Raw genomic sequence first — 22,287 nt, 5'->3', positions numbered from 1 at the left:
TGTTTGTTTTTTTTAGGAAACTCCCCTTTATCAAATTGAATTCTACTGCAGAAAGATAGAGGACCTCAGTCGTTCCCTTCCATTTGTTGCAGATAGTGTTGAAAGGTGTGCTCTTGATGCTGTTACACCTCTGTGCCAGGTATGAAGACAAATCATTCACTCCTCGTCATATTCAAGAACAATACTAGCACCATATTATTGTGAAAGAATTCTAGATTAAATGATGAAGAAATGAAGAACAGAAAAAGTTACCAAGAATTTTCTTCAATTGAAATACTGAAAGTGTACTGAAAAGTGTAGCTTAGAGGATCACCAAATGTATCTGAAATATGCTTATTAATGCTCCTTCTTGCTTTTTAATTCATATCCAGTCCAGGTCTGAGGGAAAACTGATGGAGCGGTGGGAAATAAATTGGAAATTTGAGAAATTAATTTCCGCCATTATCCAGAAATCTTGGCCAAGGGACAATCAAGGAAACTACATAGAGGATGAAAAACTGGTCCTACAGCATCTCCTCTCCTGGACTGCCACCAAAAAGATTTTCCAGCTAAATGGTATCTCCTAAATAAAAGAAACAGTCATAACATTCTAGCTCTAAAGAGAACGAGTCAGTTGCATAGGGAGGATAAAGGTGAAAAGACAAAGAAGCAACCTACCATGATTTCAAACAAAGAACAGACACCAGAGACAAACCAAGCTAAAATAAACACAGCTGTTGCTTTATATAAAACACTAACTAAACATTTCTGTCATCACAGGTGCAGGCGAGAAGCTGATTGAAAAGCTCTCTGAAGATGCCATGGACAGATTTAACATTGCCATATCGTCCTTAAGTACCATCACCAATCAACTGGTCAATGGAAACATTAAGATCAGTCTGCTCAGTATCATTTTAAAGCACACAGATGCTTTCTTAGAACTGCTGAAAACTGGTAATGACTGTCTCATTCAACAAGAAGTCTATTCATTTCAAAAAACTAACATCAAGCATGTTTATTTTATATGATTGTTGTCTGGCAGAAATATTTAGATTTGTGTGTGTGATTTCATACTGACAGACTGCCTCTTCAAGAGTGAACATTACAGAAGCACTGACAAAATCAAGAGTCTGCTGCAGTGGAGACAAGATGAAGTGAAGGCTGTGCACTATGAGAAGGAGCTTGTGGATGTCTTCTTAGCAATGAGTCTCAAACTTGAGGAACATGTCCCAGGTGTGGTGGTTGTATAAACATGTTCAACTAGTTTGGTTTAGTCCTAATTTGACAAATTTAACATGTGCTCGTTTAATCTCCATAACAGTGGATGTTGCTGACCTGGAGGCAAGACAGCAGGTGAACATTGAGGACATGCCCCTAAACCATTTTATGGAGGTGCACCTGTTAGATAAGATTTCTTCTGGCATGGCTGGTGTTGTCACCTTCTTTGGGCTGGATGAAGAAATCAGAGAAATGGCGGAGCACCTGTGCACTTTGAGAGACAGTCATATTTTCCTCACGTGTTGGGCTAAACATGCCAAACACCTGCAAAGAAATGAAATGGAAGGTGATGATCCTGAAGAACCTGAAGTAGCGGGCATTATGGCAACACCAAAAATTATACACGATGCCATTTTCAAGCCTTGCTGTGAGGACTACAATGACATCTACACTCGTCTGAAGGACGGCACTTTAAGGCTTGAGGAGGTCAACCAGCTCTTTGGTATATTCAAGGGCAGGTACAAAGAGCTTGGAGACGACCTGGACGTCATGTGCAGAGTTGATAAAGCACCTAACAAAACATGGATCCACAACAGGGTTCAACAGATTGAGCAGTATCACGAGCTTCATCTTGCTGTGGATTCAGCTCAGATCATCATGAATATCAAAGAGATACTTTGTCTTCAGGGGGACTTTAGTGTTCTGGAGACTCTTGAAGAAGCTGTAAGTGGCTATGTTGTTCCACCAAAATCTTTACACTCAAATGAAACCTTACCAACCTAACCCCTTATTTCACTTCACATTTGCACATATGAATAATTCATATAGTGATGCCCAAAACAACAGCACAGGAATGTCGTTATCTCTGTCTTAGAAACAATTAGTAGATGATTAGTGTCTCTGAGATATTCAGAAACACCTGATGTCTGCATTGTTACCTTTTCAACTCCTTCTCTCAGAGTAAACCAGCCTTCCAGAAAGAGAGCCTGAGTCGGATTGACAATGACTTGATGCAGGCAAAGAAGGCTCTGGTGGACATTACTGAACCCCGCAGACTGTGCCTAAAGGAACTGGAATTAAGAGGACACTTTGTAAAATGGGTGAAGAATGCACTGGAGGGTAAGAATAGCTTTATCTATATTAGCTACAAAATAAAAATCATATAATTTGAATTCTAATTCAAATGATATAACTTTCAAATAACTTTCAAAATGTTGCATGTTGCTTTTTAGATATCAATGAGTTGAAGGTGTTCGTGGACCTGGCGTCCATCTCTGCCGGAGAGAATGACATGGATGTGGATCGTGTTGCTTGCTTCCATGACGCTGTCCTTGGTTACTCTTCAATGCTTTATGAGCTCAAATCAGATTCTGGTTTTTCTACCTTCAAAGAAATTCTGGAAAAACTCTGGAGAGCTTTGGAGAATGACCGCAAGCTCCCAGAAAAACTGGTGAGCAAACATCATGCTACTGCTAATAACCTGCATTATCATTATTATAAAATGATCACAGTTCTCGTCATAACATGAAATCTTGAAACATTTTGAAAACAATTAGACTAATACATTGAGTTGGAGAAGAATACATTTGAGTAGTTAGGAAAAGATTGCACATTAAAATTACTTGCTTCAGATGGGTGATATATATCTGCAGGCTGACGTATCGGTGAAGAATTTTAAGAAACGGGTTAAAAGCCTAGATAAAACTGAAATGATCTGAAGTGAGAAGCTATTTTCTGCTGCCCATCATTCCCATCTGCTGCAAAATGGGAATGAATTACAATAGATCTCATACAGTAATTAGGTTAATAAATCTTCAGATAACAGGGTGAGTTACTATTATTATTATTACTACTACTACTACTATTATTGTTATTAGTATAGACAATATTTCCTTGTACTGAATACAAAGGAAGATTCATTTATTCATATGAACAATATTTTAGACAGTGTTGTGTGTGTTTCTTTCTTTCCTTTTTTGCTTTTTGAGGCTATTGAAAACATTGGAGATTATGACTTCATTTGTGAAAATAGGTAATATTTCAGCTTTCATATTAGAGAGATGTATCCCGGTATCATTCTGATGCAGAAGACAGTTGGTAACTTTTGGGTTCTTGTATTCCACCCAATTCATCAAAATAACATGGATATATACAAAGAAATTACTAATTCATTAATTTCTCCAGAAATGAATATTGCATTTCACATGCAAAAAATAGTATCTTCTCTTGTAGCGAGACAGCGCACGCCATCTGGAATGGTTGAAGACTGTGAAGGACAGTCATGGATCAGTGGAGCTGTCATCTCTCTCATTAGCCTCAGCTATCAACAGCAAGGGCATCTACCTGATCAGTGCACAAAGTGCAAAAACGGTAAATGACAATATCAGAGATAATAGCATAACCAACCATTATACGCATGCATACAACTCGGAGATCAAAGATCTTCCAAAATTAGGTCTGAGAGTGTATTTCTGTTTTTCCAATCTAGTTGAGTCTGCACACCGCCCTGAAGCTGCAGATTCCAGAGGAGGATGAGGAAGGTCAACAAATGCGGAACTATTCTCTGGAGGACCTACGAGAGCTGCAAAACAAGCTCATGCTCATGTCTGGAAAAGGGCATCAAGGACAGAATGAAGTTGATCACTTTGCAGAGGTATGTTTTATTTTAGTATAAAAACTAAAGTGCTAATATTAATACTATCAATACTTAAGCTACTACTTAAATTTACCTCTTCATGAAGTAGAAGTATTTTTATTTATATTGTCTCATTAATATACTATATGGATTACAAAAATTGATCTGAAAATACATGAGATTGTAGATTTGTTGAATTTTTTTCAGATTTTTGCCAGTGTTCAAAGACTAGCTGAAGCATTCATTGCCCTCTACACTGCTGGGAATCCCCTGTTCAGACACTGGGAAGTGCAAATCAACTGCGGCAATGAGCCCAGCATAAAGATGGACTTCAACCTCAGCAAAGTTCTCAGTGCTGTCATCTTGGAGGGAAGCGTAGAGGAGCAGCTTCCTGAACTTTGTAAGAAAATCGAGAAATGCCTTGACTTCTGGATGGATTTTATAGACAAACAGAGATCTCAACATTACTATCTGAACTACTACACAGCTGAACAGATCATTTACCTGTGCAGCAAGCTGACGCAACAAAATGTGAGCAGTGTAGAGAACAAAGTTCTCATGATGCTCTCCTTCATCAAGCCAAATTGCACATCCAGAAATTTGAGGCAAGTATGGCATGAACTGAACCATGAAATCCTCAACGAACCACAAGAGGAAAATGAAGACATTGAGTTCCAAACTTTTGTTGAAGTGTCACAAAGTGAAATGGGGGACCCAAACTTCACCAGTGAACTGGATCCTCCACCAAGTCATGTTGAACAAGCAACTGGTTTGCAAAAATTTGACCAAATATGGAATGCTTATATGAAAAATATGAAGACTTTTCTCCCGCACATTCTTGACATGGGAAATCTTGGTCGACTGTTGGAAATACTTTCTAGCAGAGAAGATGATCGTGAAGAAGACTTTTCAGATGACCGCAGTGGGAATTTCTTACAGAGGCAGCTGCCCAACGGCCTGGTGACTGGAAATCCTAACCTCATTGTTTGCCCGTACAATGACGTCCTGACATCTTGCATCTCCATATACATGAGTAGTGAAAAAGAGACACTCCCCACGTATGATGAAGTACTCCTTTGCAACTCCTCTACACCATACGAACAGGTGGAGTTATTCCTCAGACGCTGCCTCAGCAAAGGCTACAGGGGACAAAAGATATACTCTCTCTTGTATGGAGATCTGCTCACTTATGACGTGAGCTCAAAACTTGAGCACTTTTTTCAGAGAATGAAAGTGAAGAGCAGAAGGGACTATAGGCTTGTTATTATCTGCAGCTCAGAAAAAGAGCATGCCTACCTTCCATCAGCATTCAGCCAGTACAGATTGCACATGGTTCCCCAGGAGCCACTGGTAAAGATCCAGAGGTATCTCCACGAGCACTATGTTGTCCCAGCAGACCAATGCAGTGCTGCAGCTGCATTCAAAGACCGGCTGTGCGTTGGAGTCGTCTCATCCAAAAGGGCTGGTGTAGGTGTGTATATATACGTAATAAGCTATTCCACATACACACACTCTTGAGAATAGTAATAGCTGTCATGATGACTGATGATTTTTTTAATTGCAGGTAAATCACTCTTCATCAAGAGGCTGTATGAAAAACTGAAGCGCTCAACTGACAAGCCATCAATGGTGAAATGTATTCGCTTGATTGAACCTAAAGTTGATGAGAGTGTTGTCCTTCAGTCTTTGTTGGACATCACTGAGAGGAAGGAACTCACAATGTTCCATTTTGACATCACATCATCGGTAATAATGAATCTTGAATTAATAGTTAGTGTTTTAATAGGATATGTCTGAACAGTGTAAAATAATGCTCATGCCTTCTGTTTTTCCTTTGCGAAAAGGTGAAGAAAGGCCTCAATGAGTTTCTCTTCAAATTGTTGGTTCTACGTTATTTGATGGATTCTGAGGGAAAGATGTGGAAGTGCAATGACAATCAGCTGTATGTTGTGGAGATTTTAGAGCCGACAGTCAAATCAAGCAGATATTCTTCACAGCAGGTAAGAGTTTTTATAAATTTGGCAACAACACTACTCAGCTGGTTTTAAATTGTTTGCTGATCTTGTGATGTATTTTCATCTCTGTTTTGTACACAGGCTCAATCTGCGAACAGCACATTCACAGATATGTTCCCAAATATTTTCTGCCGACCACCCAAAGAAGTGCTAATGCTGGAGATGCGCAAGCAAGAAGATCCTAACATTGTGAGCCCTGATGACCCATTGATGGATGATGAAGAATTCAGGAGTGCAGCCTTTCAGAGACCATATCAGTACCTCACACGGTTTCATAACCACAGTGATCTGGATGTATTCACATATCAGGGTGCTGAAGGGTCACATGTCGAATGTCTTCAGATGCTTCTAATGTACTGTGGCATTATGGATCCGTCCTGGGCAGAACTGAGAAATTTCGCATGGTTCCTTAACCTTCAGCTGCAGGACTGTGAGACGTCTGTTTTTTGTGATGCTACCTTCACTGGAGACACGCTAGCTGGATTCAAAACCTTTGTTGTGGACTTCATGATTCTGATGGCTAAGGACTTTGCCACTCCATCACTCAGCATCTCTGACCAGAGTCCTGGCAGGCTGCAGGTTGACCTAACGGGTGTCAAAGATGAAGACTTGGCTCCTTTTCTCATTAGGAAGAGATGGGAAACCGAACCACATCCATACATATTCTTTAATGATGACCATGTGTCCATGACCTTCATTGGTTTCCATCTTCAACCCAATGAAAGGAAGTATGTTGATGCCATTGAGCCAGCCTCTGGAAAGGTGATAAAAAAGGATGTCATGACAAGGGCATTATATGATGGCTTAATGCTACAGAGAGTCCCATTCAACATCGACTTTGATAGCCTACCAAGAGGGGAGAAAATAGAGCGAATCTGCAGAGTGCTTGGTATCCAGTGGCCTCTTGATCCTGATGAAACGTATGAACTTACCACTGACAACATACTGAAGATGCTCGCAATCCATATGCGTTTCAGGTGCGGAATCCCTGTCATCATCATGGGCGAGACTGGATGTGGTAAGACGAGACTCATCAAATTCCTTTGTGAGTTGCGGAGGAGTGGTGCAGCCTCTGAGAACATGAAGCTGGTCAAGGTACACGGAGGGACAACTTCAGAGATGATTTACACAAAAGTCAGAGAAGCAGAACAAATTGCTTCTATCAACAAGGAAGACCATGGGTTTAACTCCGTTCTCTTCTTCGATGAAGCCAACACCACAGAGGCTATCAGCAGTATTAAGGAGGTCCTCTGTGACAAGACAGTCAAGGGAAAATGTTTGAAAACCGACTGTGGCCTGCAGATTATTGCAGCATGTAACCCTTACAGAAAGCACACTGATGAGATGATTCAGAGGCTAGAAACCGCTGGCCTTGGGTACAGAGTTCGAGCTGAAGAGACCGACCAAAAGCTTGGCTCAATCCCTCTTCGTCAGCTAGTGTATAGAGTTCACGCATTACCACCAAGCATGATCCCTCTGGTGTGGGACTTTGGACAGTTGAATGATCACACTGAGAAAATATACATCCAGCAGATTGTGCAAAGAGTGGTTGAAAGCAAAGTTATCAGTCACAGTTACATGAAGTGGATCACTGACGTCCTTTCAGCCTCACAGAAATATATGAGGACAAGAATGGATGAGTGCAGTTTTGTCAGCCTGAGAGATGTTGAACGGTGCATGCAGGCATTCGTTTGGTTCTATGATAACCATAAGATGCTTTTTGCAAAGCTTGAAGAATTTGAGAAGCTAAATGCTGAGAAATGTGAGAGGTACAAAAGACAGTCTGAGGTCAGGGACCCTGTTTTCTGGTCTCTTGTCATGGCCATTGGAGTGTGCTACCATGCTTGCCTCGAAAATAAGGATAAATACAGACAGAAAATCAGCAACTGCCTACCAAGGGAATACACTCCTGGAAGGGTAACGCAGGAAATCTCACTTATGCAGGACTTATTGTTGAGTGGAGTTCCAATGGGAGATACTATTGCAAGAAACAGTGCTCTCAAAGAGAATGTCTTCATGATGGTTCTTTGCATTGAGCTAAGAATCCCGCTCTTCTTAGTTGGGAAACCTGGAAGTTCAAAATCTTTGTCAAAAACTCTGGTGGCAGATGCAATGCAGGGCCAAGCTGCTCATTCTGACCTCTATAAAAAGCTCAAACAGATCCATTTGGTGTCTTTCCAGTGCAGTCCACACTCAACACCAGAAGGCATCATTAATACATTCAAGCAATGTGGACGCTTTCAGGAAGGGAAGAACCTGAATGAGTACATTTCCGTTGTGGTTCTTGATGAAATTGGACTGGCTGAAGACTCCCCAAAGATGCCACTAAAAACCCTTCACCCCCTGCTTGAAGAGGGATGCATTGACGATGAGCCACTACCACACAAAAAGGTTGGATTCATTGGCATCTCTAACTGGGCTTTGGACCCTGCAAAGATGAACAGAGGCATTTTTGTCTCCCGTGGTGACCCTGATGAGAAGGAGCTTGTGGAGAGTGCTAAAGGCATATGCTCCTCCGACACAATGGTTTTGGAGAAGGTCAGAGATTTCTTCCAGCCCTTTGCAAAAGCCTACTTGAAAATCTGCGGCAAGGACGGCAACGGATTCTTTGGCCTGCGTGACTATTACAGCTTGATTAAAATGATTTTTGCAGTTGCTAAGGCTTCTCAGAGAAGGCCTTCTGCAGAAGAGACTGTGAAGGCAGTGTTGAGAAATTTCAGTGGCAGGGATGATGTGGATGCAGTGACAGTCTTTACCAAAAAACTCCAGATGAAGCCCAACCTGAATGACATCAACGCCATTGAGTTTGTGAGAGAAAACATTCAAGCAGTTGGACAGGAAGAAGACTGTCGGTACTTGCTAGTGCTAACAAAAAACTATGCAGCCCTTCAGATCCTACAGCAAACTTTCTTCTCAGAAAGTGTTCAGCCAGAAATAATCTTTGGATCCAGCTTCCCAAAAGACCAAGAGTACACGCAAATTTGCCGCAACATCAACCGGGTAAAGATCTGCATGGAAACTGGTCAAACTGTTGTGCTCCTAAACTTGCAGAACCTTTATGAAAGTCTCTATGATGCTCTCAATCAATACTATGTTTGCTTGGGAGGACAGAAATATGTTGACCTTGGGCTGGGAACCCACCGTGTGAAATGCAGAGTCCACAAAGACTTTAGGCTGATCGTCATTGAGGAGAGAGATGTGGTCTACAAACAGTTCCCAATACCTCTCATCAACAGGCTTGAGAAACACTACCTGGACATCCACACTGTCCTCAGAAATGAGCAGAAGAGGATGGTGGATAACCTGGAGGAGTGGGTGAAAAGTTTTGTGTCTGTGAGCAGTAAAAACCTGACAGACGCTCAGACAAACTACCAGCCCCAGGATGTCTTCATTGGCTACCACTCAGACACATGTGCCTCTGTCATTCTCCAAGTAATAGAGAAACAGAAAGATCATTTGGAAATGTCCGATCCTGAGAGGCAAATACTTGATGAGGCTAAACTTGTACTGCTCAGATGTGCCACACCAGACTCAGTGGTGCGGTTGGACTGCACAGGTCTTCCCAAAGTGGAGAGTGAATATCTGGACAGGGTCTACTTTAAAGAGCAGCAGAACAGCTGTTTTGCTGACTACATACTTGCTGACACAAAACAGGAGGTTCATTGTTCCTCGGCCTTCACAGAGGTAACGCTAAACTTGTCACATGATTCTAGTTTCAAATATGTAATCAGGTTATAGGTTCTTATTGGGTCTCATTTAATGTGATTTTAAACCATAGGTGACAACATTCTCCAGACTTTTGACGGTGTCTGACTTGGAACCACTCAAGCACATGTTGCATAGTGTGGAACTTCTCTCCCTCCAGCAGTTTGACACAGAGCACTCCTTCCTGAAGAAGATCAGGTTTCTTGATGTGTTGTGGAATATAAAATTCTACATCTCATCGAGGTTCTGGGCCTTTCATCTCAAACCTTTTGTATTCCTTGGTTTCTTGTAGGAGCTTCCTCACTGGTCAAAATGGAAATAGCAATCCTGGACCTTGTAACAAGATCCTAATCATTCAGTGTGATTTTGATGAAGCCTCTCATAGTGCTAATCTCATTGCATCTGCAAAGTAAGTGCAAAATTGATCTGTCTTTTGCTTATGCATGACATTTTGGTTTTGCCATGTTGAGCTTTGCTGTTTATTTTCAGGTATTCGTGCTTAAACGAAATCAACAAAATAACTCAGGAGACCACGGGGAGCAAGGTGTTTGTGTACTTTATCACCAGACTACCACGAATGGAAGGAGGGACTTTATATGTTGGCTTTCATGGAGGTAAAGCTGAAAAACCTTTTTTTTTTTTTTTGTAGATATCTTTGTTATGTATTATTAATTTATCTGAGGAGTAGAAGGTAAACTAAGACATGTCGACATGTACAGGACCCTGGAGATCCGTCCACATTGATGACCTCAGACAGTCAAAAGACATTGTTTCAGACATCAAAGCCTTGCAAAACATGACAATCAGTCAAATGTTTGAAGCGATGACAAATCAGTCTGAACGTAAGTATTTGATGAATTATCAATGGCAAGTAATATTTTCTACACACAATTTCTTCATGTTAAAATCACATGGGTCATGAAATTACACATTCATTTTGCACAGCCATGGAGGTGGATGATATGGACACAGAGAACGAACAGGAGGAATCACAGTTTGAGGAAAACGTGAGTCAATTGACAGCACAAATACATTTTTTACCTGATCGTCTACATTAATATCATTTTTCAGTTTTCAAGCAAAGCAATGAAATATTATTATATCCTGAATTAATTTGTTGAAGAAATTTTTAAACAGTGTGCTCTCCACGCGCAGGACGGGGCCAGTGTTGTGGACACTACGGCATTGCTGCGGAGCTGCGTGCAGGGTGCAGTGGGAATGTTGAGGGACCAGGTGGAAAATGGCTGCCGGAGTACTCGTAGAGTTCAGATTCTACTGTCCCTCCTTACTGATGATGATGAAATTAAAGGTAACAACAGAAACTTTTTTTTGTTACTTTTGGTTGGTCCATACATATGTTGGTCTGTCCTAGTCTTGTGGATACAATATATCAGCATCTTCAAGGAACATGAAGGTACAGGCATTTAGCAGCCATGAATAAATTGATTTGATTTTGGTGGTAGAAGGTCAAGGCAGTGTGACCATGCAAAGCATTTTGAAAAACTTCATACAAAATATACAACCAAATTTAACACCAATTGTTAAACAGGGAGGTAATCTGAAACCAGTTTGAGTGGGAGAGATATACAACTACAAGCAATAATTCCAGTTTTCAGTGCAATTTCTTTGTTGTTGCATTTACATCGGTAATAATCCTATCAAATGTTTCAGGTCAATTTCTGCAGACTGTGAAAAAGCGTCTTCATTCGATGCTCACCATTTATGATGGCAACACTTTCTCATCCATCAACAGCAACTGGGTCATCAAAGAGGCTTCGAACATTGATGCCTTGCAAGAAGGAGGCACCTTCAGGTGGGTGCTTCAGCTGCAGAATATTGTGTAATTCCATCTGTTGGATAGTACTGTTGACTTTTTTGGGGCGTTATTACAGGCACACCTTATGGAAACGCATTCAGGCTGTTGTTGTCCCCCTGTTGGCACAACTGGTTTCAATCTTTGACCGTGACCAAAACTTGGACATCTTGCAAGATAGAAACTGCGATGAATCTGTTAAAAGGCTTTGGTTAGATATCTTTGACAATGATAAGCTTCTTGAAATCCCACATCTAACATTGGACAACAAGTAAGTGATAGAGCTGTGCAAAATGTATACAAAGCAAACTAATAAATTTGAACTTAATGCTCTTGACATTGCCTATTCAACTGCTGTGTTACCTTTCCTTTGTATAGCTCCGACACAAGAACAATCCTGGTACAGAACTTCATTTCCCAAGATAAGAACTTGAGCTGCAGCATGCCCTTCAGTTGGAGGATCAAGGACTACCTGGATGAACTCTGGGTTTATTCACTTCATCATGAAGGTAATTGCCTTTTCAGGTATTTTTTATGACTGACATGGCAATATTCAGTATTGTTTTGCCTTCTATTACTTTCAATTCATATATCTTTTAGGCCGATCTCAACAAGAGTTTGATGAGTTCTTTTGGAAGACGCCACTAGGACGCTACATTGCGAAAGCAGATCTAGCGATGAGGGAAGAATTTTTTCACCGCTATGTTCAGGATTTCATCTCTATGATGATGACCGTGACTTGTGAGGAAGATCTGCAGGTTGAGTTTTTAAGTACTACTTGAAACCTTAAATTTTAAAACCTGTCTAGAGGTTTATACATGTCTATACTAATACCCATCATCTGGATTTCCAGCTCCTGTGCTGTGCCTTAAACTGTTGTGTCAATGAGTTACGACTGCAGTTCACTGACATTGAAACAGCAACATCTCTTCCATGGGTCCATGCTGCTTATCATGGGTTTAAAAGTCGTCTGCAGAATCTCTCCAGAATGATGTGCATTCAGCCCCAGGTGACCAAGGTTCTCTTGACAAATCCCAGTGCCAGAGATGAGGAAGAAATGGTGAGCCTTTCCCGATTAATTTACTATTTCGAGCAAGACACGTTTCTTTTTCCAAGGTTTTTGAATCGGCGTACATGGTTTGTTTTCACGTTTCACGTTATGTATGCCGTCCCTTTAGTGGCCTGTTGTGTAGTGATCGTCTTTCTTTTGTCTCCAAGGTACTCGATGTGTATGCTGCTTTTGCATGTGTAGAGTATCTGGAGCCTAGAGACCTGCGTACGGATGCCAAAAGACTAGCCTGGCTCAGGGAGGTCAAAAAACTCCAGGTTCCTATTGAGCTAATCTGCTCAGAGGACAGTGTAAGGCGTTACGGAGAGAAGAGCAAGGCAATCGTCTGTAGAGTCCAGTGAGTGAAGTCTGTCAAACTACTCCCAGATTTTCACATTTATGCTTGTTGTGTATGCTGTGGATAAGATATGTGGGAATTCTTTTCAATTTCCATAAAAACTAATTTGGCTGGTTTCTGTTCTTTTTTTGTTTGCTTGTTTGTTTTTGTTTTTAGAGCTGGATGGAATCGGATATTTTCTCTTTCTCTCTTTGTGGAGCACATGTTGGTGCGCATTGAGCATGTGGAGGAGAAGCTGTCACCTCTAGTTTTGGAGTGTACAAAAGGACTTTCCCAGGTTGGTTCTGGTTCTTTTAATGCTGTGAATTCAGTAAAAGCTCATGCATTCTTTATTAATATATTGCCTCTGCTCCCATACAAGATGCTGGAAAAAAATTCAGACCTCAAAACTCAGCAGTCATTTGAGGTGGTCATTGGTTTGCTCAAGACCTGCAAAGACAGAGCTGTTCAACAAATCTTTGGGTAAAATTTTGTTTTGCACCTTATCATATCCTGCTCTACTGGACTTGTCCTCACCAGTTGTTTATGTTCCATTCAGGTTTAACTATACGATGTGCCCAACATGTTTGGAAGATCCCCAAGATCCGCTTTGCCTCCCATGTAAACACATCTTCTGTGTGGCATGTATGAAGAAGTGGCTCATCCCTGGTCAGATGTACTGCCCTTTCTGCAAGGAGCAAGTTGATAATGAATTTCTCATAGTTCCATCAAATGCTATAAGGTTGGTAATAACATTTGTAGTTAAAGAAAATTAACCAATTTTAATAAAATTAAAATGATTTTATTTACCAGAAAAAGGGAAATTATTTTGTTTTTTCTACACACACTACACTACACAACAAGCTCACACATACTCTAAATGCAATGCTTAGGTACTCCTGCTCCTCCTGTGTCGCTCTCTGTGATTATAATGTCATGGCCTTCTGTAAAATAATGCACCGGTTCATTGCAATTACAAATGTTTTGATATTTACATTTATTTTTTTGGTTAATATTGAAGTAACACCAAAAAGCAGACAAAGGGCTTGAATATACAGTTCAGGCCAAAGGTTTGGACACACCTTCTCATTCAAATGAATAGTGTGTCCAAACTTTTGGCCTGTACTGTATATGGATTGAACAAGTGGCTTCCCAAAATATGTATAAACAAATAAAACTCAAAACTCATATGTTTCCTGGTTTTGTAGGGTACTGATCAAGCAGCATGCTCAGTTCAGGAAGCAGTGCAATGCTTTTTTCATCGACCTGGTGTCGACTGTATGCTTCAAGGACAACTCTCCCCCCTGTTCAGTTGTCATACTGCATTTGTTGTCCTTTCTCATGGTGGAGACCAATGCTGTTCCCATTCTCGGAGGTAGTACATTCCTCTAACCCTTGTCATGAGTATAAATGCAACCAAATATCTGCATATATGTATTTGGTCAGTTCTGGATTATTAATCAATTTATTTATTTATTTATTGGCAGTTAGTCGACAAATTCTAACAAAGGAGCTTTCTCCGTTTGATGACGCTGTGGATAAAAATCCAGTTGTTCGGTCTGTAGTGCTCAAACTCCTGCTGAAGTACAGGTGAGGTTTTTTTGGTTGTACTATGTGGATGTGTTTAACATTTTCAGCCATACTTATCAGTTGATTAAAAATGTTGCTGTTTTTGAAGCTTTGATGAAGTCAAAGATTACCTGCAGAAGCATCTAACAGCAGTTGAGCAGAGCAACATCTTGGATAAGGCGGACAAAACTGAACTCTACTGCTTGTACATTAACTGTCTGGAGGTACATGGAATATGAAATTAGTTGGATGGTGATACAGCTTGCATTCATTGGCGAAATTAATTTTTACCTCTTACTTTCTATAGGATTCCATGTTTGAGAGGTTGCAGTTCAGGTCAGTTGCAGACCAGCAGGTGTGTCTGCAAGATGAAAGTGCCTTTCTGACTGACTATCTGCATTCGCATGGTCAGTCTACTGGAACAACCACTGTAGAGAACATGCAGCATATAGCCAGAGTGCGTATGGCGCTGGATATGGCTGCTGGCCTCGTTGTGGAAAAGCTGAGAGCCAATGGTGTGTAACTGAGATGAAATATAGTGTTTAATTCTAAAATAAACTGAGCCTGCCACGTGCTTGTCTGTAAGAATTTGTTTATTGTTACCATAAATCCTCTCTTTTTCTCTTAAATCTTAAATCAGAGTCCTGGGAAGGAGGTCAAAGTGGAACCAGAGCCTTTCTGACCAGTGTGGTCAACCTCTGTACACGCAGTGAAAATGACTGGTATCGTGTCTACCTGATCCGTAAGATCTGCAGCCAAAATGGAGTGGACTTTGTACTGAAACTCCTCAAAGTGAATCAAATGCACTGGCTCTTCCCTCAGGAAGCTCTGCAAAAGGTCTAGTTATCCAGTGATTGTAGCCAATGAAGGGATTCTCCAAATGTAATAAGTACCTAAATATTCTATTACAATTTAATTTCCAGAGTGAAGAGGCCACCCCAATAGACCAGTACCTTGTGTGTGGGGAAGACTACAAGACAATCAGAAATGCAGTTGCAAAGGTGGTGATGGAAGGCAAAGTGGATGGACTGGAAGAGGCTTGTGAGGTAATGTTGCATCACTTTGCTTTTTGTATAAACCCACATGTGTTTATGTGGGTGTCTTGTCATTCTTTTTCTTTGTGTTCAGGGGTGCAGATGCTTACCACAGTGGAAAACAGTTTTTCTTCTGATGGCACTCTATAGAGAGGTTACCACTCTGTACAGAGAGACCAATGTGAGCTTCCATCCTAAACCTGAGGTAAGACCGATGGAGCTATAGCTGGGTTAGGGTTGGGTAAGGTAAATTACCTTCTTGTTCTCAATTTTTATAATTGTGTTCATAGATGTTTTCATTTCATCTACATAAATTTGTATTAGTTGTACGTTATATTTTTCATGTATCTTGGTGCCCACAGCAATTGGACGTCTTGACAACCTATATTCAGACCTCCAAAGTCCTGGCCAGCCCAGAAGTGAAGCACTTCGCTAGGGCTCTGGTGGCCAACCAACTTGGACCATTGGCTGTTCGCCAAGGAGCTTCTGGTGCTCACTGTGTGCTGATGGAATTAACTATTCACTTGGCTGCTGTTTTGCACTGTGGCAACCACCAAATCTTATTTCCCCTCCAAGAACTGGCAAGGGCACCTGCTAATATGCGCGTAAGTACACTGTAAACTGCTTTTAGTGTTGCCATTTTTTCCCTCTTTGATGGGGAATTGAGAATTGAATGTTTTTCTATGTTGGCTTAGGCGGCCTTTTTACCCACCATGCCTGAGGACATGTTAGCACTGGCTCAACAAGCTATGGGGCCTTTGCGGTGGTACAGTAAGTAATAGACAAAATAATTATACGTGCAAGTTGAAGATTCTACACCGTGTGGGTCAACATTTTTATCCCATAGTTGATGTTTTTTGTTTTTTTTCCCCCTCTCTCTTACCATAGCTTGTCCGAATGGTCACCCCTGCACAATTGGAGAAGTACGTTATGTTCATTCATAATAAGTTGGAGTGTCTTATTTTTTATCTTTTTGTAATATTTTATGTCTTTGTGTCCTGCTTCTTTTTTTTTTCTTTTTTTTTTAGTGCGGCCAGCCCATGGAGAAAAGCCGTTGTGTTGACTGTGATGCTGAGATTGGAGGATTAAACCACACGGCTGTGCAGGGATTTCATCAAATTGCTCCCCAGTATGTGGCCTTGTGGAAGAAAATGTAGTACAAGAGACAGCTAATTACTGTTTTTTCAAATGGTTCTTTATTGATTCATTTATCGTCTTTGGACAGGGCTGACCGTACTGAGAAAGGCCACATCCTCGGTGACCCAGGTCGAAGGGACAATCCAGATATGCAAGATACAAAGAGCATTTCGTTTTTTCCCTTTAACATTGTTCGCATGCTCACTCACATGGCCATGCTTCTCGGTGCCTGCAGGGACCCACAGGTAGTTTGGACAAAATGTGTACAGTTTTAATGGAGCTTATTCCTATTGTATTCTTCATCACTGTTTAAAGGTGCATATAAAAGACAAACAAATGCTTAATTGTGTCCTCAAAACAAACCTCACCACTGCAATGTAACAATGCTGATGTCATTAATGTCATCCAATGTGTTTCCATTTTCAGGCTATCTCTGCAACCATCAAGCCTCAAGTCCCTGATCCGGCGCCTTTTCTGCTAGCTCACCTGCAAAAGGATGTAGAGATTCTTATCAAATATCTGGGAAAGGGGACAGATGACACAGTTAGTGCTGTTCACCTGCTCATCAGCAGCCTCCTGGAACCTCCCCAGCACCAAAAATGTAAGGAACAAAATACAACTTACTTAAAGCTGCACTTTTTTAAATGATTCTTTAATAAACATGAAAGACCAAATAAAAAGTATCTGAATTTGAATGATGGCCCGTCTGTGTGCTTCAGCTAATTTCCTTGATAAGTGCTTGCTTCTTTCCTTGCCTTGTATTTTACAGTATATTCTGGCCCTGTGTTCATAAATCTTAGGCCATTTTGCAATATCTGAGTAATGATAGCAGTTATCGGGTAAATATAATTTTAGATTACACATGTCAACAAATCCAGTGTTGTCCTACACAATAGTATTGACAAGTCTACACGGAGAAAGTGGATATGGTGACGTAACTATACTTGTAACATACTATAATATGACTGTAACATGATGTTAATGCTAGATTATTTGACTTACTTTACACTGTAACACCCTGCTGGTCTTCGTTTTTTAGGGCCTGTTCCGTACGACAATCATCTCTCTACCAAAGAGGCTAGAAATGGATGGGAGAGAGAAGTGAGCGATGGCATCATTTCACCAAAGATTAAGGTAAAACAGAACCATTTGCGCAATGGACCAAGCGTATTAAAATAATCCTTTATGTTCTGCCTATAACATTTGCTTTCTTTTGTCACCTTCTCCTCCACAGCAATTGGATAGGCAGTTAAAGGAAGTGAACTCATTCATCCGTGCTGACTCTCAAATCTCTGCCAATCCAATCATGAAGCTCGTATTTGGTGATCCTCGTCTCTTCTTGGCCTCACTGCCTCAAAACTCTCTAATTCATGGTTCTGCTGTGTGGAGCTGCAGGGACAAAGTGTCTGTGCTGACGCTCACTCATGTGGTAGAGCAAAATGATGGCAAAGATACTCTGCCTGTACTCTGGAGGTTTCTGCATAAGGTAAAACACTGAGCAAAGTCCGGTTATTTTGAAACACTTTTAGATGTTCGTGGAATAATATGGCTGACAATAAGTGCCAGGGTTTTATTATTTTCAGTAGCCAGTATACATTCTAGCAGCAGAATAAAACATCTCAGTGTTACATATAACATGTCAATAGTCAACAAAAACAAACACATTTTGATATTGTGCCTGGAAGTGCTTAAGCTAAAAGGTTTTAAAGAAATCTCATTGCATAATTAATTATGGATTAATCTATTTGCTTAATCAAAATGCTGGTTTTAAAATTACATAATGAAACAGTTTTATCCAAACATACTTGGTTGAGTTTAAAAAAACAAAACAAAACATAGAAACTACCCACAGACTAACCCTAACCTTAAAAAAATGTGTTTTATTTGTTTATTTAAGGTTACACAATTTCAAGAAATAGTACAGCTACACAACACATTTTTGAACAAATCGTGTCTCTTCACATGCTTTTGTTTTGTTTTTTAGGAAGCGGAGCTACGACTGGTTAAACACCTTCCTGACATCCTCACTCTCCAGAGGGATCTAGTGAAGAAGTTTCAAAATGCCACAGAGCTAACATATAAGACCATTGATGAATTCCTCCACGGTCAAAAAGCAGGTAATGAAACCAACTGTCTGCACACATGCTTTTTTAGTGTATGACTCACTTACGCTACAGATGCACAGTTCGAAGGAAATTTATGGATTCTTCTTGTGTGCAGGGTCGCTGAGAGCCTGGTATGAGAAATACATCCAAATCTTCCTGACAATTTGGAATCAGCTCAGATTGTCTTTGGCAACCAACGGTAATTACAGATACTTACAACACAACCTGTCACTCCAACACTGCATATAAAACTTTTTGATTTCCTTAAACTTGGACTACATGTTGTTGTTCAGGTGAGATAAAGATCCCAGCAGAGTTCTGTCAGGACGACCTGGACCTCAACAGTGACTTCAAGGTGCTATTGCCACGGCGACAGGGCCTAGGCCTGTGCTCTACAGCACTCGTAAGCTACCTCATCGCCCTCCACAATGACTTGGTCTACTGTGTGGATAAACACACTGGAGAGGAGACCAGGTGAGGGCGCTCATGCCACATTTTTCCCACATATTGCATGTTTTGTTTTGTTTTTTTCTTTCGTGAGAATTCAGTTTTTCAACCTCTCCCATAAATGCATAGGACATTTGTGCAATGGTTTAAATTAGAAATAACCAAAGTGCTTATGAGATTTAAATCACATAGTTATAATAGGGTGACAAGGAAAAACATTTTGATTGACTGGTCTGTTTATCCCTTCTCCAGCTACAAAGTGAACCCTGCAGACCTGACTGACTTGCATGTGATTCGATATGAAGTAGAGAGGGACCTGATGCCACTGGTTCTCTCCAACACTCAGTACAGCGTCAAGAAAGGCCAGGAGACGCTTCATGAGTATGACTTGCCCAAGATCCAGCAGCACATCATTTCCCGTTTCCTGCAGGGCAAACCACTAATCACTGTCAATGTGAGCAAAACGAAAAACAAATCCAAAGAAGCTTTTCCCAAAAAGATGAGAAAAATAGCTATTTTCGTGATGTCTCTGTCTTTACTTTTACCTCAGGGCATTCCAACACTTGTGAACAGACAAGACCGGAACTATGAGATTATACTAAAGGATCTAAAAGCAAAAGTAAAGCAAGTAAGTACTGTACAATAGGCAGCCTGCTGGAACTGGCATTCATTTACCACATATCAAACATGTTCCCATAGATGCACCCCTCCCCCACACAAGTGTCCGCAACCTGTGTCTGTGTGCCAACAGGAGCCTCTGCCGACTGGTTTTGCCATTGCTGGTGAGCTGCACTCCTACAGTGAGGTGTGTGAGGCCTTGTCTATACTGGAAGTGGCCCTTGGTTTCCTTGCCATGACTGGGGGAGAACCTCACATGCAGCTGTCCTTGTACCTGGAGGAGGTTCTGCGGATGGGAAACCAGATGGCTCCACATTTCCTCAAGGTCAGTCTATCTATCTCCATTTTTATTTTATCCTGTTGCCCACTCACTTCCCCTGAATAAACTGTCTTGACAGTTTTTTTTTTGTTGTTGTTGTTGTTATAATGCCAATGTACCTAAGAGCAACTTTTTTATCTTAGTTTTACTGCTACCAGTTCATTTTACGGCTTGAATTCTGAATTAAAATGAACATGTCTTTGTTATGCAAGATAAAAGCTTTTTTTTTCTCCCCCCAACAGACCCTGAACAAGTGTTATTTGAAGCATTGTGTGGCACTATGGCAGCTGCTGGCTTCACATAAATCAGAAAACATGCTGCGGCTCAAGAGGGTAGGGCACCACACACCAATACCAAAATGTTATTCCTTTTTTTTTCTTTTTCCATATTTCTCTTTGTCTCTTCCGTACATTCCCTGTGTACTTCAGGATCCATTTGTGGGAGTCTCAGAGCAGTACAGACAGGCTCTGGGTGAGGATGAGCACAGGCTCCTTGCTGGCTTCTTCTCTCAGTGCAGTGCTGACACTTTCCTGATGGAGATGCACGAGTTCCTGGTGCTGGTCCTCAGAAAGCCCAACGCTCCCGATACCTACAGGCCCGACTGGGGGTAAAAAAAAAATAATAACATTGTTTGATTTATGTTGAAGTTAATAACCTCTGACCACATTTTCAGTTGAGGTTAAGTCTGTTACTGTTACTCTAAGACTTTTAAGATAGGTAATTAGTAAGTACATTTTTAATTTTTCTTTTTCATAATCACCCTAGACATTTTTTAAATGAAAGAGATAAGAAAATGCTTTTGTGCAAAATAAAGTTTGAAGGGCAGAAATTACGGCAAACAAGTAGCATTTTAGTTCATAACAAAAACAAAAAAAAGTGGCTGTCCATTCCCACTTCAAGTCAGCTTGGAAGGACTGATTGTTGCACAAAAGCAAGTTTTCTTTTGTAAGTGTTGGCTTTCTGTTTTGGGTGGCAAAACCACAGAGTACATTTTATACCTATATCTGACTTGGGAACAAAGTTTTTCAATAAATGATGTGATGCTAAATAACATGAACATCAGCTCAGCATTTATCCAATCAGATATCTTAAGTGCTTTGTGTTTTATTAGGATATTTTTCATATTTATGGAAGTCATTTAGAGTAATTAATTAATAAAAATCTAAACTAACATGTATGGTCGTGTGTGTGTGTGTGTGTGTGTGTGAGAGAGAAAGTATCATGACTTGCATTGTCACTGACTTAAAATTCATTGTCTCTTAAAGCTTGAAAATCACACTGGTGTCTTACATGGAGCGGAAAAACCTGGACATTCCGAATGATGTGGAGGAACTCTTTCCAGAAGATATCAATCTCTCCCATTATGTAGAAGCCTGGAAGTTTATTGTCACCTTCAAGCAGGAGCGCAATCAGAGGCAGTAAGGAAGTGATGCCTTGTTTTTTGATGCCATTAAGCCTCAGCGATGAAGTTTACAATCATAAAAAACATTGAAGTGTTCTGAATGTCTGATTTATTCCGTGTTCTTGACAGTTCTTGACTTGATTATGAGGAGATGTACTTCTGTATGAGCACTGACATTAGGCTTAATGGTGCTGTGATATATGAAGATGTTTTTTATTTTATAATTTATTTTTTACTGTCTGTTTCTGCAATGTTCTTGCACTTTGCACACTTGTAATGTGAGGCAAAAAAATCAGGTGTTCTCCTCAGGAAGAGAATGTGGAGTAACTGACTTAAATCACTAAATCTCTCTACTTTACTTAATTCAACAGTGTTTGTTATATTTTTCTTATATTGATTAATTAGTTATTTGTAACCTTTGTTAACGGATGTCTCAAATGGTTGCACTATTCTTCCACAATTTAAATTTACTTTAGAAGTATCCTCCCCAAAAAAAATTTGTCTTAATTTTTTTTCTTACATTTTCTTTTCACTTTATTAATCATATGCATATTTACAGATATGATGAAGGTCTGTTTATAAAACATTCCTGTCAACTGCAAATACTTGTTTGTGTTTAGTGCTTTATTAGATATGTATGTACAGTAAGCAAAGACATTTACTCAGTAGATTTCTACTTTAGGTCACAAGTAAGTGATTTGATATTTATGTGAAATTTCTCTGCCAAAACCCCACGGAGGCAGTCCATGATGGAGTGCTCAGGAAATGGCTGCCTGCCTAAGGTTACGTGACTTTCTGACCCTCTGCTGGTGGGAGCTCAATGTGTTTCAGATCAGACTGATGGAAATGATAAGGACAAGACAGCCGTAAGACTGCTGCTGCATGGCTCCTTAATTCAATTTCCTC

The 22,287-nt window shown here is 40.4% G+C and overlaps 1 protein-coding gene across 1 annotated transcript in view; it reads left to right on the top strand.

The window, feature by feature from the left end:
* Nucleotides 1-21,978, top strand: part of rnf213a (ring finger protein 213a) — a 29,110-nt gene extending 7,132 nt beyond the window's left edge. The window contains exons 16-67 of the mRNA XM_029507685.1: nt 17-139; nt 372-555; nt 760-933; nt 1,060-1,212; nt 1,301-1,920; nt 2,157-2,316; nt 2,430-2,647; nt 3,430-3,567; nt 3,686-3,850; nt 4,040-5,303; nt 5,397-5,578; nt 5,677-5,832; nt 5,929-9,531; nt 9,626-9,750; nt 9,845-9,961; nt 10,042-10,166; nt 10,272-10,394; nt 10,498-10,559; nt 10,708-10,861; nt 11,224-11,365; nt 11,445-11,636; nt 11,744-11,874; nt 11,966-12,123; nt 12,219-12,425; nt 12,584-12,771; nt 12,928-13,048; nt 13,133-13,233; nt 13,310-13,492; nt 13,959-14,125; nt 14,238-14,340; nt 14,429-14,543; nt 14,627-14,834; nt 14,960-15,156; nt 15,243-15,365; nt 15,448-15,558; nt 15,716-15,958; nt 16,049-16,124; nt 16,242-16,276; nt 16,382-16,482; nt 16,579-16,735; nt 16,917-17,091; nt 17,530-17,624; nt 17,725-17,976; nt 18,475-18,607; nt 18,711-18,794; nt 18,889-19,069; nt 19,295-19,496; nt 19,593-19,670; nt 19,794-19,985; nt 20,222-20,311; nt 20,408-20,586; nt 21,245-21,978. Coding sequence (XP_029363545.1) covers nt 17-139; nt 372-555; nt 760-933; nt 1,060-1,212; nt 1,301-1,920; nt 2,157-2,316; nt 2,430-2,647; nt 3,430-3,567; nt 3,686-3,850; nt 4,040-5,303; nt 5,397-5,578; nt 5,677-5,832; nt 5,929-9,531; nt 9,626-9,750; nt 9,845-9,961; nt 10,042-10,166; nt 10,272-10,394; nt 10,498-10,559; nt 10,708-10,861; nt 11,224-11,365; nt 11,445-11,636; nt 11,744-11,874; nt 11,966-12,123; nt 12,219-12,425; nt 12,584-12,771; nt 12,928-13,048; nt 13,133-13,233; nt 13,310-13,492; nt 13,959-14,125; nt 14,238-14,340; nt 14,429-14,543; nt 14,627-14,834; nt 14,960-15,156; nt 15,243-15,365; nt 15,448-15,558; nt 15,716-15,958; nt 16,049-16,124; nt 16,242-16,276; nt 16,382-16,482; nt 16,579-16,735; nt 16,917-17,091; nt 17,530-17,624; nt 17,725-17,976; nt 18,475-18,607; nt 18,711-18,794; nt 18,889-19,069; nt 19,295-19,496; nt 19,593-19,670; nt 19,794-19,985; nt 20,222-20,311; nt 20,408-20,586; nt 21,245-21,401 — 12,723 coding nt within the window. The 3' untranslated portion in view covers nt 21,402-21,978. The remainder of the gene's footprint in view (nt 1-16; nt 140-371; nt 556-759; nt 934-1,059; nt 1,213-1,300; nt 1,921-2,156; nt 2,317-2,429; nt 2,648-3,429; nt 3,568-3,685; nt 3,851-4,039; nt 5,304-5,396; nt 5,579-5,676; nt 5,833-5,928; nt 9,532-9,625; nt 9,751-9,844; nt 9,962-10,041; nt 10,167-10,271; nt 10,395-10,497; nt 10,560-10,707; nt 10,862-11,223; nt 11,366-11,444; nt 11,637-11,743; nt 11,875-11,965; nt 12,124-12,218; nt 12,426-12,583; nt 12,772-12,927; nt 13,049-13,132; nt 13,234-13,309; nt 13,493-13,958; nt 14,126-14,237; nt 14,341-14,428; nt 14,544-14,626; nt 14,835-14,959; nt 15,157-15,242; nt 15,366-15,447; nt 15,559-15,715; nt 15,959-16,048; nt 16,125-16,241; nt 16,277-16,381; nt 16,483-16,578; nt 16,736-16,916; nt 17,092-17,529; nt 17,625-17,724; nt 17,977-18,474; nt 18,608-18,710; nt 18,795-18,888; nt 19,070-19,294; nt 19,497-19,592; nt 19,671-19,793; nt 19,986-20,221; nt 20,312-20,407; nt 20,587-21,244) is intronic.
* Nucleotides 21,979-22,287: the final 309 nt, after the last annotated feature.

Source organism: Echeneis naucrates, chromosome 8 (assembly GCF_900963305.1).
Source record: "Echeneis naucrates chromosome 8, fEcheNa1.1, whole genome shotgun sequence".
In the NCBI taxonomy this organism is placed as follows: Eukaryota; Metazoa; Chordata; class Actinopteri; order Carangiformes; family Echeneidae; genus Echeneis; species Echeneis naucrates.
Note: the sequence above shows the minus strand (reverse complement) of the source record. Positions and strands in the feature narration are given on the sequence as shown.